Source organism: Rattus norvegicus, chromosome 2 (assembly GCF_036323735.1).
Source record: "Rattus norvegicus strain BN/NHsdMcwi chromosome 2, GRCr8, whole genome shotgun sequence".
Lineage (NCBI taxonomy): Eukaryota > Metazoa > Chordata > Mammalia > Rodentia > Muridae > Rattus > Rattus norvegicus.
In genome coordinates, this window is record NC_086020.1 from 48,319,951 (window position 1) to 48,338,479 (window position 18,529).

An 18,529-nucleotide genomic window follows, 5' to 3' on the forward strand; every position below is an offset into this window, starting at 1 on the left:
GGAGAAGATAGATAACAAATCTAGTAAATGACCCAAATCGATTGGTGATCAGTGGTTTGGAAGGAAGCTGAGTGGAAGAGAGCTAGAGGTGTGAGGTAGAGAGTGGTGGAATCTTTATTTGAATGATTGGAGAAGGACACATGCATATGCATGCACACACGCACGCACGCACACGGAGACTATGGTGGAAGAGCAGCCTGGGAAAGTAAGAAGTACATAAGTCCAGGGGCTGAAGGAAATGGTAGGGGTTGGAATCAGCCTGGCAAGGGGACCAGACCACATATAGAATTGTGTTCAATTAGAAAATCCCTGGTGCTCGTTTGCTTGCTTTGTTTTTCTTCTTTATGTAAGAAAGGCTTTGGGGGGTATTGAGCAGTGAGTAGAGTAATCATAATGTAATATATTTTGGGAACTGTGACAGAATTCATTGAAATGATTGCATTGGAACCATGGGGAAGTGGGTCAAGTCTTTGGAAGGTCCTTGCAGTCTCCTAGGTAAAAGGTAGTGGAGGTTCATAAAGGCTCAGAGAACTACAGGTGGTGAGCATTCGTCTTACTTTAAAGCACTTTGTCAAGGTAGGGCCAGCAGGATTTCTTTAGGTTATCTTTCAAAGAAGAATTAAGCAGAAGAAGGACAAAAGAGGAACAGAGGGACAGGAGGGAGGAGGGGATCTAGGAATGACCCCAAGATCAAGGAAAACCCTAAAAGCTGACAAGTTAGGCACAGTAAACATCAGAAAGGATGCTGTCAGCCGAGAAAGATTTTTTTTTGATAAAGCAGTTCAACAGCTGTGTGTGAGACACCTTGAGTCTGAGGTGTCCTTTAGACCCCAATGGGGAAACCGTAGTTGTGACCAGACACCTACTCTATGTAATTTCTATATTAACATTAGAAATGTCAAACTCACACTGTGTGAATAAGAGTATCAATCTCATCCTAGGTTATTGACAACACAGGGCTTCTGGCAAGTTCTAAATAGATCCTCGCTTCCTGATAGTGAGTGGGAAAGGTGTTTGTGAAGGAAGGAAGTCACCCATGAAATGTTGCCCCTTAGGGAAAGGGGGAGGCAGACTTCACCTGTTAGGGTAAAGTATTGCTATGTCAAACATTTTGGCCTAAGTTGAAGCAATGTTATCCTGTCAACCTCCTTATGTGACCACAGACTCTACAGCTTCCAGACTGTTTCCTGAAGTGGTTAGGTGGAAAAGCTCGCAAGGTCTTTCAATGTCACAACATAGTTCACCATGACTGGAAATACTGCTTCACTATTGCTAAAGCATCTAATGCCTCTTCTGTTTCATAAAATCCTGGGTACTTAATTTTCTTCCTGGAAGTAAAGGAGCTAATAGACACAAATTATTCCTTCAACTCATCCTCCATGAAGTTTTCCTGAAGTTACAACCAAAAGCCGAGATATTCACCATGAAGCAATGTGGTACTACAGAACTCCACACTTCTAGCATTCTATGGAAACAATATAATTTTAAAGATTACTATATTTCAGACGTCAAATCCCAGCTCTCTCCTGGGTGCTTTGGCAACATTTTTTTAAATTCATAGATAAACACTGGAATAGCAACAGCATTTAGAAGTACACTATGTTTTATAAAGGACTCATATGCACTCATATTGCAGTTGGTCCTTGTCATTGCCTGTGAGGTATTATACCTATTTCTGCTTTTGTATAAAGACACTGGCTCTAAGTGTCTGGGCTGGTTTGGGTAAGATGCACCCTCCACATTTAAACACATGGTCCCCAGTTGGTGGTGCTCTTTGGGGGAAATTAGGGATGTGTGGCTTCAGTAGAGAAAGTATGTCACTAGAGCCAAGCAGGCTTGGAGAATGGATAGCCTCACCTTACCTCTGGTTTGCTTTCTCATCTCTCTGATTCTGATTGCAATATGACCTCTTAGCTTTCTGCCCCTGTTGCTTGCTGCCATGTTTTCTCATAATGGATTCATCCCACAGGGAACTATAGCTGGAGCAAATCCTCCATTCTGTAAGTTGCCATGGTCATGGGATTTTACCGGTGTCTTAGTCAGGGTTTGTATTCCTGCACAACCATCATGACCAAGAAGCAAGTTGGGGAGGAAAGGGTTTATTCGGCTTACACTTCCACATTGCTGTTCATCACTAAAGAAAGTCAGAACTGGAACTCAAGCAGGTCAAGAAACAGGAGCTGATGCAGAGGCCATGGAGGGATGTTACTCACTGGCTTGCTTCCCCTGGCTTGCTCAGCTTGCTCGCTTATAGAACCCAAGACTACCAGCCCAGGGATGGCACCACCCACAATGGGCTGGGTCCTCCATCCTGGATCACTTGTTGAGAAAATGCCTTACAGCTGGGTCTCATGGAGGAATTTCCTCAACTGAGGGCCCTTTCTCTGTGATAACTTCAGCTTGTGTCAAGTTGACACACAAAGCCAGCCAGGACACACAGCAACAGAGAAGTAACCCATTGCAGTGACTTTTTCCTTTCCTTCCAATCCCCTTCTGTCATGCTGGGTTGACTTAGAACTCTTTTAGGCAAGAACTCAACGCTTGCTTATCATAGGGAACCTAACAATATGAACAACTATCTCTTATCTGTGCTACTTGGCACTTCCACATCTATGTTCTGATGGAGGGAAACGTTTGGAATGGCTGGGTACCAAAAAGGTGTATGTGTAAAAGCTCTTTGCTCTTGTAAATTAGCTTTGTGGAGCCAATAATCAATGTTACCATGGAGAAATGTCTGACAGAAGGTTGTGGGAGCATGGAAGATTTCCTAAGACATGTTCCAAACTCTAGAACTGCAGGTATCTTTCAAATGTGAGCCAAAAAATGTGGTGTGTGTGTGTGTGTGTGTGTGTGTGTGTGTGTGTGTGTGTGCCTCACAAAATCATGTCCAGAATGGATGATGGGAAAAGCAAATTAAAGCATAGGAAATTTAACGCAGACACCTTTCTAATTTCTGTTACAAAATTGAATCTCATTTCTATAGAACTTTCTATTTAAATTTCTCCCACAGAGACATTTTTGGAGGACTATCACACTTATAGTAAATAAAGAACTTTATTAAAATTTCTCTTAACTGAAAAATTAAAATAATATGTGCCCATATATAGATGCAGCAGATTTTCTCCCTGAGTCTATATTCATTCATAGTTCTCTCTTTATAAGGAAGTAAAACGAACCAGTCCTTGAAAAAAGAAGAAGATACATTTCCATGACTGGAAATACCCCTCATTCTTAGTCAGTCTTCATCTAACAAGTGATTTCAATTACAGTGATTTTGAGTCATAGAATGAACTCAGATTGTTCTTGGGGCAAGCCTTCAGATTACACAAAGAAATAGTGCAAATCACAACTAGTTCCAGGAAATGATCTTAAACATGTCTCCGACCCTTGTAGATTGTTTGTGATAAGGATTGCATCATCCACACTGAACATCCGGTGTGTGAAATTCAGTCTAGATGCAGGCTGGCCTGCCTCTGCTGTGCTGAAGGAAGAGAGACTTAGGCCGAGGGCTGCAGGGCAGCTCTACTTGGAGGTCACCTTGCTTTTGGAATGATACAGCCCATAAGGAGACAGCGGAAAGAGCTCAAGAAGTAATAAAGAGATGTCATAAGATCATTAAAATAAAAGTCTAGAGTGTAATAAAAAACCTAATAAAGAAAACTACTAAAATAGCTAAGTTTGCTTCATTGAAATCTAGTAGATATGGAAGTAAAATATGCCTATATTCTTGAAAACACAGAACACACAGGACAACTCAAACTGTACTCTAAAAGAACAGTTCTAGAACACTCGGGCTAGGGTCTAGAGTGAGTTAGAAGAAAGGTGCTGAGAGGTGGAGTGCTGTGTAAAACAGATCATAAAATTCAATTAAGCAGAGGGGAAAGGGGGTAACACCTGCTCCAGTATAAGCGGTAAAAGAGCTAAAAGTGGGTATGTGGTGTGTGTGTGTGTGTGTGTGTGTGTGTGTGTGTGTCTCAAGAGCAAACTCAAACTCAAACTTTATTGAAGGAATTCCTAGCAAAAGTTAACTTGAGTAGTATCAGAAGGAAAGTTAATGTTTCAACAGTTTTCCCACATCTGCTATTTCCATAATGTCTGGGCAATTGTCATAAATCAGAAGTGGAGAAGGGCAGAATGCCAACTGTCAAAACAAACAGCAATTCTGGAGCCCAGGTCTCGCTTTATTTTTCCTCCTTGGTGTGAAGGCCACTGACAGAGGACTTCCTAGCAGTGGCTTGTTGTCTCCTGGGGAGACCACTGACAGGGTCAGGCTAATGGCATAGGTCATGAGGAGATCTTCTATCACTATAGTCCTAGGACTTGGAAAGAAAATTTGTCCCTTACCATTGAGTTAATGGAGGTAGAGGCAGGAAAGCAATAAAAACACGAGCAATGACAGGGCTTGGCACTGAATTAGCCCTCTCTTATCCATGCATTCCTATTTAGCATATAAATCTTCCTCCTAGATGGTTCTACACTCCAGAGTGAAGTCCCCATGCTCTGGATTTTCTGCACCCCATGTAGGCACAGAAGCCAGTCCACAGTGGACTAGATAATTTTGTCTGTGGCTTAGTCTCTTCTATTTCTTTTCTTGGTAGGGTTGAGACAGTGGGCGTATTTAGATAGGCTGGCCAACCAGCTCTCTTCTCTTCCTTTCTGCTTTGTACCCTCCTAGGATTCAGCCCCTTAGATAGAAATGGACCCTACCTTTTCCTTTGTGTGGGATAGTATGTCTGTGTAGGCTGATGGTTTTTGATACTGGTTAAAAGGAACGAAAGCATGATCCTTAGCTAAAAGTTACACCTTGCTAGAAAGTCCCATGCTGGTATCCAAGGTACTAACCCAGCCAATTATAGAGCAGAGCCTTGTTTCACAATAGCCATTGTCTCAGGCTTATAAGGAATGTTATGGGAAGTCTAAGGCAGGATTTCGGTATCTGATTATCTGATATCTCTGGCTTTGACGTCATCAGATCAGCTCCAGAGTATCAATATAATCTACTAATACCAATCTTGGTGTACATCACCAACATAATGAACTATATCCTAAGGTCAAAAACAGGCCTGTAACACCTGTATAAGCATGCTTTTGTCTCTATGATAATCAAAGAAAAGGTGACCATGGGTAGGGTTTCAGATCCCTCCTGTATGCCTGATAGCTGCAGTAAGTGCCGGGCTTTGTTTGTCTGTTCTCCTCCCTCAGACTGACAAACTATTTCCAGCAGTAATTGTTTTCTGGATATCCTCAGAGTTAAGCTGTTCAAGCTCTACCACAGCCTACCCATCTCTATTACTTTAACCCTACCTCCCTTTTGCTTCCTCCAAGTGTCTTCTAATACGAACAATGATAGAAGCATTTTGTTTCCTTGTCAGACAGATAAAAAGGCCCCAATGTAGCAACAACATGGACTTAAAATAGTTTTTCTTTTAATTCAGTGTATTAGAGAATTAAACGTAAGTTCCCAGCACAAAGGCTATACATAGTAGCTCCCATGTGAGTCACTTGATGTCCATGTCATTGTTTATAAGCATCCAGAAGGCAGGATCAGAACCTAAAGCTCCAGGCTGAGTGGGCAGAGCTTAAGTCTTTGTTCCACAACAGATGTATGGTTCTAAGGGTCTGTCCACAAAGGGGCGTCAAGTTGGATGGGGTAAGAATTTCTTTCTTCAACATTACTTTCAGAGTCATCTGACTTTCTGGGGTTTCTTTTCTATTACTTTTAAAGGAAACAAATTAGCAATGAATGGAATATACATACATATATATATTATATATATGTGTGTGTGTGTATCCATCAATATATAAATATATCTATATAAATATGGATATACATATATATATTCCCCAGTTTATCAAAGGTAGTTATTGTTCACCAGAGAATAAAGCTCTGCTTTGTAAATGTAATCCTTTATACTAAAGAACTATTCTGTCACAGAACAGTAAAGTACTGTTTTATGTCAACTTGATACAAGCTAGAGTTATCTGAAAGAAGGACACCTCAATTGAGAAAAATACCCCCAGTAGATCCAGTCACAGGGCATTTTCTTAATTAGTGGTTGATGGGAAAGGGAGGGTCTAGCCTATTGTGGGTGGTGTCATCCCTGGGCTGATGATCCTGAGTTCTGTAAGAGAGCAGGCTAAGCAAGCCATCATGAGCAAGCCAGTAAGCAGCACCCCTCCACGGCCTCTGCATCCGCTCCTGCTCCAGGTTCCTGCCCTGCTTAAATTCCTACCCTGATTTGCTTTGATGATGAACTGAGATGCAGAAATAAAAGCTGAAAAAGCCTTTCTTCCCAACTTGCTTTTGTTCTTGGTGTTTATCACAGCAATAGAAACCATAACTAAGACAAGTACTTTATGACAGAACACAGTGCTGAGTGAAGACGACTTTGTGTGTTTTCCATGGATATGACTGAGGACTCTTGCTACCCGGAACACTGAAAGCTGCCTCAGAGCACAGCTGAAGGAGGGTATTTAGGAAGCTGTCCTACCCCCCAGAAAGGATGCCAAAATAATATCAGCTAGATGATTACTTTTAAAGCTCAAGGAAGATTAAAGGTTAAGGAATGAAGGCAATATTCATCTCTTTTAAAATCTACCATGCTGATCACCAACACTGGTATTGTCATTAGAGTTTTTAGAAAAAAAATTTCTATCTGGACTTTCCTCCTACTAAAATGTACCATTAGAGTATTCCATTAATTATCAGTCTACAGTTATCAACTCTCAAAGAAAATGATTTCAAGAAAAGCAAATGAAAGAACCAAAGATCTGAGTGCTCTTTAAGTCCACCCAACACACTTTGGAGAGAGAGGCAAACATGTATTTATGGGTTCTGGGCCAGCCAGAGTTGCACAGTGAGCCTGCCTAAGAATGATTTTAAAGCACGGTATTAAGAGTAGATTCATTCATTTATTTGGATAAACAAGATTAAAATACTCCATTTATACAATAGTTTGATTGAAACAGTGAGGAGGAGAATAGTCTTACCAGTTGCCTTGTGGGGTCGTAAGCTGCTGCACCGAATAGCCAAACTGTTCACTTGAAGACCCAGAAAATATTTTCGCTCCTGGGAGGCCAACATTATATGCCAGACAACTCAAAAGACCTATTCAAGAATTGAAAACATAGTCCATATTTACAATGTAAGTGCATATTATATTTGTTAAAGATGGTGTTTTAAAAAAGACAACCTTGTTTGACCTGATAACTAGTCTCCTTACCAGTGTTGATAAGTAATAATGGGTACTTCATCTAAAGTACTTATGTGTGTCCTGGCACTGGTCTAGATACTCATATGCACAATTCATTGCTTCAACCTTCCTCAAAGCAGCCCCAGGAGAGAGTCACCAAAGGTACCTTCACTTCACAGAGACTTTTGAGGTTCCAGGTGGGTCTCTTATGTTGAGTTGTAATGGAAATCTCAGGATTTGATCAAGACACTAGGCTCTTAAGCTTAAATTCTATTTGCAAGGCTCTAAGCTATTCATGCACACAGTTTGAGGGGTGCCCTGTTCTTGACATGGTCTCCATTTGAAATCATGCTAAAACCATGGTGAAGAGGAGGGAGGAAAGTCATAACCCAGGAAATCAGTATCATCCCGCCCACCCCCCCAGAAGGTGATGCTTTGTAGAATAAAAGGTTAAGGGGATGGTGCATTACTTTTTTTTCTTAATTCCAGTGGAAATTGCCAAAACCACTTTTGCCTTGATTTTTCTTCCTTAATGATCAATAAATAACAATCATGAAAAATAGAACAAAGACCAAAGAAGACAACTGATTGGCTTTTTTGTTTGTTTGTTTGTGGTTTCTGTTGGCAGCATGGAGAAGAGTAGGGTTACTCTCTCTCTGTACCGACAGCATGAATTAGAGTCCTTCGCTCTATAGAAGCACGGTTTTGTGGCTTCCGTGTGGTTTTACATTTATCTTTGCAGAGCCTAAACTCCTTAAACTTTCCTCAGGGCACCAGTGCCCTGTGCTCTCACAGAGGAGGATTTTACTTCGTGGGCACCCAGCGTCCGCATGGTGTTTTAGAACTCTGTTGTTCTAGGCACAGGATGCCTGGATGAAGTGGCTTGTTTTTACCACTGGACTTCTGAACTTATGGGAGGAGATTCTCCAGTCTGCTCCCAAGGAAAAGTGAAGTCAGCGATGGAGCTTTGGGAACTTGAAGTAGTCAATGTGCCTTTTCACGTGCCAAAAATACTCTACTGGGCGTTTGCTCACTCGCTCAAAAAAAATGCCTAGCTCATTATTTCTTAGAAATATAAGGTTGCCAGAATGAAAGGGCAAATATTAATTCTGAAATACTCTGTGCATTTGCAAATCTGACCTGTAACTTCTGTCCCTTCATACTCATTACTGTGTTTCCCTTTATTGAGGAAACACAATGCAAAAGAAAATAATAGCAAATTAGGCAGAATATCAAACATCAGAATGCTGATATTTCTTTATTTAAAAAAAAAGATGTACTCATTATATATAAGTACACTGTCACTGTCTTCAGACACACCAGATGGTTGTGAGCCACCATGTCATTGCTGGGATTTGAACTCAGGACCTCTGGAAGAGCAGTCAATGCTCTTGCCCACTGAGCCATCTCTCCAGCCTAATGCTGATGTTTCTAACCCATACTTCATCTTCACCCCATGGTTCAGAACTTAGCAAATACTGTTGGAATATTTATCAGTTTTTAAATATACTATTTAAAGTATGAGGAGGCAATGTCAAGTTACTGTCGCTTCAACATATCTAACACTGAAAAGAATGTATATTGATATACAATAATGTAACTCCATCCCACTACTAAATTAAACTTTGGCAAATCATGTATTCAAATTACCATGTACTTCGAAGTGACAATTTTGACTATAAAAAAAGAGAAACAAGACAGTCTAGAGTCCCATTCCTCACATTTAAGTTCAATAGTGTTTTAAATATTTCCTCCCAACTAGATGGATCCTATTATCCAGTGCCCCACTGGTCATCAGCAGTTGTAGAAGCCAGCTGTGCACCAATATTCATATCCAGGGAAAGTTCAGCAATGACTAAGGCACGGGGACACTCTGAGGTCAGCAAACATTTCCAGGAGAACAATGTTCAAGTCCCGAGGGATATTCTGTTCCCACAGACGGCAAACTCAATGCCTAGGGACCCACACTCCCTTGTGTTATATGACTGAACCACAGAAATTCTGTGATAGTGATCATGGTTTTGTATTTTGTATTATTTCTTAGGTGATGCGGTCAAACATACTTTGTGAATCTTAAGCACTCTAATGATTTTTAGCCATCTAAAGGTTTATTTTTAATCAATGTAGTTAAAAGGGCTAGAGCAATGGCTTAGACATTATAAACAGATGCTATTCTTGCAGAGGACCTGGATTGTTTCCAACACTCACATAGTGTGGCTCACAACCACTTGTAACTCCAGTTCCAGAGGATCTGACATCTTTTTCTGTCTTCTGCAGGGACAGAGCCACCCACCCCAACCCCCACCCACATACATGCTTGGGCACACACACTATTAATGATTTTCTAAAATCATCATCAAAACTAAAGTGTCCAAAATGTCCAAAATAAAGGGTTCGAGAATGTAAACTTTAGCATGTTAAGAAATGGATTTTGACCCTGCTATTTAAAACAGTAATCCCAAAGACTATACAAGAGAATGGAAATGTTCAGTGAAAAATATACTTTAAAATGTTGAATGAAAAATGTTTTAAAAGTCTACACATTACTGATATAGCAGATAATAGAACTGTGAACTAAGTTGCCTGTCTTCTAAGTCTCCCGCAGTACATTCTAATGTTTTTGAAATAAGTGAATAAAAGGTTAAAGCAAGACAGTTATTTTTCTTCCTACTCTATACTAGCAAAATGACACACAGGAATAGTTTTCATTAACCTTCAGTGTCTCATTCAATCATCACACCCTTGTATATATCTCGGATAAAATGTAAAGGACAAGTCTACTCCACTGGATGACATTAATTCTCCAGCCTGCATATGATCTAAGAATCATATTTCTTCAAATAACTGTCTTGTATTTAAAAGACAATAGTATAAATGCTTTTCATATCTTAAAAGCATATGCGACAACTCTTCAATTCTTTGGAAATCTATGTGATCTATTGCTCTGTGAAAACCTTGTCATAGCCAGTTGTCCTATGACTTACTCTAGTCACAGCAGCTGTCCACAACACAAAACTGATGGGGGAAGTTGTATAGGAAGAGCTATGTCACACACTGGAGCTCAGTCTATGCTGTTGCCATTGTCCTGCCTTTTACCTTACCCATCTACATGCAAAGACCTGTGTAAGAGAATGCCTGAGAGGTCAAATGACTCGAGATTTTAGTCACCATAAAGGAATTAGTAGAGGATTAGTGTTGGAGGACACAGTCTCTCTGCGTCTCTTGCTCTTAAATGTGTAGCTTATGGATATATTCGTTTCCTGTGGCCACAGCAGAAGATTTATACAAAGCCAGTGGCTTGAGACAACAGAAGTGTGTTCCGTAAAAAATTGACAAGCCAGGGTGTGAGAAGCCTGTGAGCCTTCTTGGGGCTCTGAAGAAGACTCTACTATTTCCTGCCTCTTTTAGCTTTGGGGGACTAGCAGCATACTTCAACTGTTGCCTTACTGCTCTAATCTCTCATGGTGTTGCTTAAATGCCTTATTTCTATTGTATCTGGCGCCATTTGCATCTCTCTAACATGCACACTTATGCCTGGGCTTGGGCCCTTCCAAGTGTAAAAAGGATGCTTTGTTTTAAGAGCTATCAATTAATTGCATATGCAGAACCTTTCGCCAAATAAAGTAGCACTCAATAGTTCTAGTGGTTAGGACATTGACACATTTGCTTTTTTCAGAAATGACCTTTAAGTCAATTATGCTTTCTTGCCTGCCTCCCAGTCAAGTCACACCCGTGCTTCTTGTAAAAACCTCATATTTCTCAAAAAAGCTCTAACCCATTCTATGCTAACGATAGGCCCCCAAACATCAACTCTTATCAAACCACAGTCCCAGATTTATCATCCCAATCAGATATGAGTAATGTTTCCGTATTGTATCCCAGAACAAGATTCCTTTTCATCCCTGGGCTTCCAACTTTATCAAACAAGTTATCTACTTCCAAGATAGAATAGCAGGGCAGACACAGGAAATTCAGTTTCCAAAAGGCAGAAATCAGAATAAAGGATTCACTGGTCTCAAACAGGTTTGACTTTAGAAGGGAAGTTTTCATTAGATGTCAAGTTTGAGAGTAATTCTGTTATTGCTGGTTCTGTCACATGAACTATTGATATTACAGGCCTTGATACCCACAGCAAAGTTCTTGGGTCCTGCTCATCCTATTTAAAATGGTAGCATTTCTACTGGCATGATGCCCTTAAAAACCTTGTAAGCCTGTAATACTCATCCCAGGGATCTGTGCCAATCGATAAATAATCATTACGAGGTCTTTCCTGGGTAACATCCTTTCTGCCGGATAAGCCTGATGGGAGAGACGGTTGAGGGCTCATGAATTATATCCTAGTCTGTTTTAACAAAACTATGTCCAGCCAAACACTGGCCTTCTTGCTACATATGCTTTTGTAATGGTGAAATTAATAATACTGCTTTGCTTGGACTGCTTTGTCCAAGTCTGGAATCTCATTTCTCATGGTTCCGAAGGCTGAAAGTCTGACATCGGGGTGCTAGCATGGCTATGTTATAGCAAGAGCCCTCTTCTAGCTTGCAGATGGCTGAGTTCTTGTTCTTTCTGCTTCCCTGCAGAAAGAGAATGAGCTTGATGTCTAGTCTTTGTGTAAGGACACCAGTTCCTTGCATGAGGCCTCCAGTGTTATAACCTAAATACCACCCACTGACCACTGGCTCATCTTACACCATACACACACTGCACACCACACACACACACACACACACACACACACACACACACACACACACACAATTTCAATACACAAAATGCAGAGGGACACAACCACTCTGAATGTTTTGTTTTGCGATTTGCTTAGGCACAGGAGTCTCTGGATCATCAAGGATGATGATTCTTGGTTCTTTTTCAACTTGCCTCTTCTTTTTACAGTCACTATGGTTAGCAAGAACAGGACATTCAACATTTTCCTCAAGGTACAATATAAAGAGCCTCTTGTCAACTAAGACAACTGTCTCAGGTTTTCTTTTGTGACAAAACAATTGTCTTAGGGTTTCTATTGCTGGGATAACCATAAGCAACTTAGGGAGGAAAGGGTTCATTTTGCTTATATTTCCATGTCATAGTTCACATGTAAAGGTAGTCAGGACAGGAAACTGGAAGGAGAAGGTAAATGGGGACTTATTTTTGAGGAGTTACTATTCAACTTAATAAAACCAATCTAGTGAGAATATAACACCTTTGGTCCTTTTTATTCACAGCGTTGGGCTTATAGTGAACTCATTGGTAGATAAATATATCTCCTCAGGACAAAGAATAGGCTTCACAAGTTCATTACCTCTTTCCTGTACACGCAGATGTTCACCTAGTCTTTTCCACTATGAGACTAGTGGTGATGGGTCAAGGGAAGCTGAGGTCAGAACAGCCATGCCACTTGCTAAGCTCTGAGTGGTAACATCTTTTTTCTCTGGCTCAAAAATATTTGTTTGCAGAGAATGCATCATGTATTGGGCAATCACTCTATGTTCAAATAAGGGAAATAGCATCAATTGCACGATCAAAAATAAACATCTAAATATATTATCCAAGCTCAGGAAATGCTGTGGGCTATGCTTAAAAGTGCTGCAGGGAAGCATTAGCTCCCGATGCAAGTACAATAAGAGACTGAAGGGCTGTCCGGAAGTGACTCAAATTGAAAGAGGCAAGCACAGTGGAATTCTAATCCAACATGACCAGCGTCCTCCCAAGATGACTCCTCATACCAGAGCTATCTCTCTCAGTACTCATGTGGGCACATGCACACACACACACACACCACACACACATACACACACACACACCACACACATACACAATACACACACACACACTATACACATACTCAGATACATAGCAGACACATACCACATGCAAACGCACACCACACACATACCACATACCATGCACAACACATACACACACCACACCATATACACACCACACACAAATACACATATACTCAAATATCACACATGCACACATACACATACACATACACACATGCATACTCATACACCACACACACACCATACACATACATATAATACACACACACCACATACACACTATACATATACACACAACACACACACTATACACATAATCAGATACATAACAGATACATACCACATGCAAACACAGCACACACTCACCACATACCATACACAAAACACACACACACACACACATCACAAACACACACATACACATGCACACATATACACACACCATATACACACCACACGTACACATGCACACATATACATATGTATATCACACCACAGCACACACAAGGGAAGGGCCATGACAAGACAAGAGGATGGCCAACTGCAAGAAGCCCATTCACTACAGTTCTTGTTCCCAAAGCATTTAGATTGCTGGCCCCTGAAACTATCAAAAAATGTATTTCTGTTATTTAAACCACTTTGTCTTCAGTGTTTGCTATGCAGTGCTTGTAGATTAGTGAGAGGGAAGTCTAATTCTACCAGAGAATTTCAGTTAATTGCTCTAGGTTTCAAAGGTTCCGTCCATATAGGCACACATATAAATACGAAGAAAGATATGCTTTACATGATGCTAATTTTTTTGTAAAAAAAATTCAAAGTGTTGTGTGTGTGTTGTGTGTGTGTGTGTGGTATGAGTGATATGTGAGTGTGTGTATGTGTGTGTTGTGAATGTGTATGTGTATGTGGAGTGAGTGGTGTATGAGTGTGTGGTGTGAGTGGCATGTGAATGTGTATGTGTATATGTGTTGTATGTGAATGTATATATAGTGTGAGTGGTGTGTTTGTGGTGTGAATGGTGTGTAAATATGTGTTTATGAGTGTGTGTGTATGGTATGAGTGGTGTGTGAGTGTATATGTATGGTGTGAGTGTGTGTGTGTATTTGTGTTATATGTGTGTGAAGGTGTATGTGGTGTGAATGGTGTGTGTGTGAGTGTGTGTGGTGTGGTTGGTATGTGAGTGTGTGAGTATGTGTGTGTATGTGTGTCGTGTGTGTGTGAATGTGTATGTGATATGAGTAGTATGTATGTGTGTGTGTGTGTGTGTGTACGGTGTGAGTGCTCTGCAAGTAAGTGTGTGTGTATGTGTGGGGGGGGTAGTGTGAGTGTTGTGTGAATGTGGTGGGAGTGTTGTGTGAGTGAGTGTGTGTGTGTGGCATGAGTGATATGTGAGTGTTGTGTATGTGAATGTGTATGTGGAGTGAGTAGTGTGTGAATGTGTGTGTGTGTGGTGTGAGTGTTGTGTAAGTGAGTGTGTGGGGGGGGTAGTGTGAGTGGTGTGTGAGTGTGGTGTGAGTGTTGTGTAAGTGAGTGTGTGTGTGTGTGTGGGTGGTATGAGTGGTGTGTGAATGTGTGTGTGTGTGTATGTGTGTGTGTTTAGGGGTTAGGGGAGTAGTGAGGGTGGAGAAACAGAGAAGAGAAACTGCATGGAGTCTTGACGAGTGGCTACATCACTAAAGGCATTTCGAAGCATCTTCACATTTCAACAATTCGATTTTGAAGGCAAGAACCATCTCAAAAGTCTCTCTGTAATTGTTTTGTGCATCCATTTACTGTGACTTGGTGCCGTCTAGCAACTTGATAGATTTTCTCCATTTTCAAAAGGGATGCATGAGGGAGAGTTACATTTGGCAGACTTACTGTCTCCTGACAGTTGAGTTGGAGACGGTGAAACAGTCTTACTGGTCCAAAAGTTGCTGGGAGAAATCCTTGAAAGTCCTTCATCAAAGAGTGTTTTCGACTTCTCCCTAAATGCCTTCTACGTGGAAGAGAAATCCCTTTCCTGTCTGGTCTCTCTCCTACCTCTCTCCACCTCATGCCATTGGCTGGCCAGGGCCTGTTACCAAACTTGTTCCTTGCAAAGTGTGTTTCACACATCTGCAGGTAGCACATGGCGAGCAGATCAGAATTAAAACGAGCCCTACTTGTTAAGTTGCTGTCCATGGGGAACTGCTCTAAAGTCTTTTTAAAAATAAGTTTTCATACAACATGCTCTGATCATACTTTCCTCTTCCACACCTCCTCACTTCCAGATCCTCCTTCTACCTAACTCCACACCCTATCTTTCTGTATGGTCGTTTTTATGTTATATTGTTAAGGTTATGCTTCAATTACATCCCTTCCTTCCCTCTCCTGCAAACCCTCCTATATACCCTCCTGTTCTCTTTCAAGTTCATGGGCTCTATATTTCACTAACTGTTATTGCATGTGCACATGTATATATGTGTATATGGACATATATATGTGTATATAAGTATATAAGAATAAAAGTATAAATATGTTATACATAATATATGTATAATATATACACATCCATATTCCTAAAATTATCTTCAGTCTGTATAATGTTACACATACTGCGTGTGTGTGTCAGTGTGTGTGTGAGTGTGAGTGTGTGTGTGGTATGTATATGTATTCTGTGTGTATAGGGTGTGCGCATGTATGTGGTGTGTTATGTGTGTGGTGTGTGTGTGTGTGTGTGTGTGTGTGTGTGTGTGTGTTTGTGTTTTCAGGGCTGACTCTTTGGCCCTGGACAATCAATTGGTGTGCTCTTCTCTGGGAAACTAGCTTTGCTCTCCCAGCTTTCTTCAGTTACCCATAGTTCTCTGTGTCGTGTTGAGGCCTGGTGGACTTTTCTCCATCCACCTTTGCCTGTCTATTGGCATCATCCTCATCAAGATCACATTTTGCATGTGGTCTTTCTTGATGATCTGAGCCTTCCTTCGCACACCTTTTTAGTAGTCCTCAGTCTTCTCCAATAGCATCTCACAAAGCAGTTTACTTCACAGCTGCATACACAGCCATACTCTACCTCTAAGACAGGGGTTCTCAACCTTTGTGGTGCCACGACTCTTTAAACAGACGCTCATGTTGTGGTGACCTCAGACCTTAAGATTGTTTTTATTGACACTTCATAACCGTAATTTTGCTACTGCCAAGAACAGAATAGTAAGTATCTGTGTTTCCTGGCAGCCTTGAGTGACCACTGTGAAAAGATCATTTGACCTCAAAGGGGTCACAACACACAGGTTGAGAACTGTTGCTCTAGGACGTCTGCTCCCACCCATCTAAAGCTCACACAGCTGAGATTCTGGCTCCCTCACACATCTGATCTCGATCTGTTCCCTTGCTTTCTGTGAGTTTTGCTCCATAGGGTCTTGTATTTGCTCTCACGGCCCCTCCATTCTTCTCATAAATTAACCTTCCTCCACCACTGTGGTAGTCAGGCTGTAGCGTTCTCTCTGGTGATCCCCACCTCCTGACATACATGCCTTTAGGTCAAGGTAAGACCATCAGCCTTATCCATATGCAGATTAATAGCAAAATAGAAGCAGATGTCACGGCTAATACCTGCCATCAATGTGAGGAGCAGAAAGGCCATTCTACTTCAGGCAGGCAATTAAACGAGACCTATCTCTACCCAACACCATGATTACAGCCATCTACAAAAATCTGAAAAGGCCCCAGCGAAGCCATGTCCAGATTTTGGTCCCTCAGAATCTCAGAAAAGTGCATAATATTGTAGCGATTATCATACCATAAAATAATACAGAATCTATTCACAACATATTGTACCATTTCCAGGAAGAATTCTGTCTTCTTCATTACGATTTATTTACTTATCTGTGATCAATAAAATTTCTGTGTTGTATGCCTAACCCACTGAAATGTATAATGGAAGGCATACTGTTTTGCAGGGATAGAAGCTTCTAAATTTTGAGGAAGGGAAGTTCTTCAAGGAAACAAAATAATTTTGCTAGAAAAAATCTTATAGCTAAAATACTTATTTGGAATGAGAAAGGCAACACTAAGGATGTTTTCAAACACTGATGACAAAATCAAGATTCCTTAACCAGGTACAGTGATCTTTTTTCTACAGTTTGTGACTGCACATTTTTTATCATTTCTTCAAATGACAGTTTTATATAATAATTCTTTAAAGGCAACAGCACGATACATGTCATTTTTTAGCCTAGTGAAATTATACCATTTAAGTATGTCCCTTCCCTCTGTACATTTCTTTAAAAATGTCATGTAAAGGTCTGGAATTATTTCTCAATGGCATAAGAGTTAGGACATTCCAAGGCATTTTAACTTTTCTTTTATAGGAATTAATCCATAATTATGGATTATAGAACTTATTCATCACCTTGTGGTTGATGTTTTTGTTATTGAAATATGTTGGAAGAGACAGTAGTTTAACTTTTTTATATTTAATAAGAAATATCAGGCATGTGAATGCATGGGACAGGGTTTGCACGGGCATCTCTAAAACTGAAGCCCTGTGTGCTTTATACTTAGCCTTCTTTGTTTATAAAAGTAGGGACCATGCTTAATTTATTAACTACCATATGGCCCCGTACTTAGAGTAGTACTCTATCTGTAGCAATTTCTGAATGAACAAAACCCAATTATTTTTTCTTTCCTCTAAACACTAAATTGATTACATAATAATGGATGGACAAGAAAGACCTGTTTAATTTAAAAAAAAATGACTCAGAGTTCTGGATGGTTCAAAGCAAGGGCTGGGAATGCAGGGCACTCAACTGACTTAGAGACAGATTAGTAGACACATTGATGACTATGTGTTACATACTGCTTTGTACAAATAAAATTTATAAATGCATGCATTAGAAGTATGAACTGCATATTCATGTGTCCAGGCAGGTATATATAGCATGTTTTCTATTTAGAATTTTGTAGAACAGTGATTCTCAACCTTCCTAAGGTTGTGACCCTTTAATACAGTTGCTCTCAGTCATAAAATTATTTTGTTGCTACTTCATAACTATAATTGTGTTACTGTTTTGAATTGTAACATAAATATCTGATATGCAACCCCCCCAAAGGGATAGTGACCCACAGATTGAGAACCACTGCTATAGAATATCTAATTTTTCTTCTTAGGTAGTTTCAGAAGGACATTAAAAAGAAGACTGTTCACATTTGATGGTGGTAGCATGGTAGAATTATGCCAAAGATAGAAGTTAGTTATATTTTTAATGTGAAAAAAGCCACTAACAGAGCAAATAGTGCACCATGGGATCTAAGAGCTGTGCGTGTGGTATTTGAGCCTTGTGATCAAGCTTCTCAGTCTATGGCAACTGCTGCTGTCTCACTGTAAAATAGGTCAGTACACAAGCCTCCTGTACATCAGATAATGCATGAGAAACTCTTCCACTAAGTGCTTAACATGTGATACACACAGAGGAAAGAAAGCCAGTCTCTTTCTGTCTTCACTCTTGGCATCACTGCACACAACTGAGGCTAGCACACACTTCTTGGGAAGTTTCACAAACCATACTACTTAGTTGGACACACCCACTTTCACCA

The 18,529-nt window shown here is 40.4% G+C and overlaps 1 protein-coding gene across 1 annotated transcript in view; it reads right to left on the bottom strand.

Annotated features, from left to right (window-relative positions):
- The window catches only part of Itga2 (integrin subunit alpha 2), a 101,098-nt gene that overhangs the window by 66,539 nt on the left and 16,030 nt on the right, over nucleotides 1-18,529 (bottom strand). Inside the window, exon 2 of the mRNA NM_001427291.1 lies at nucleotides 6,991-7,108. Coding sequence (NP_001414220.1) covers nucleotides 6,991-7,108 — 118 coding nt within the window. The remainder of the gene's footprint in view (nucleotides 1-6,990; nucleotides 7,109-18,529) is intronic.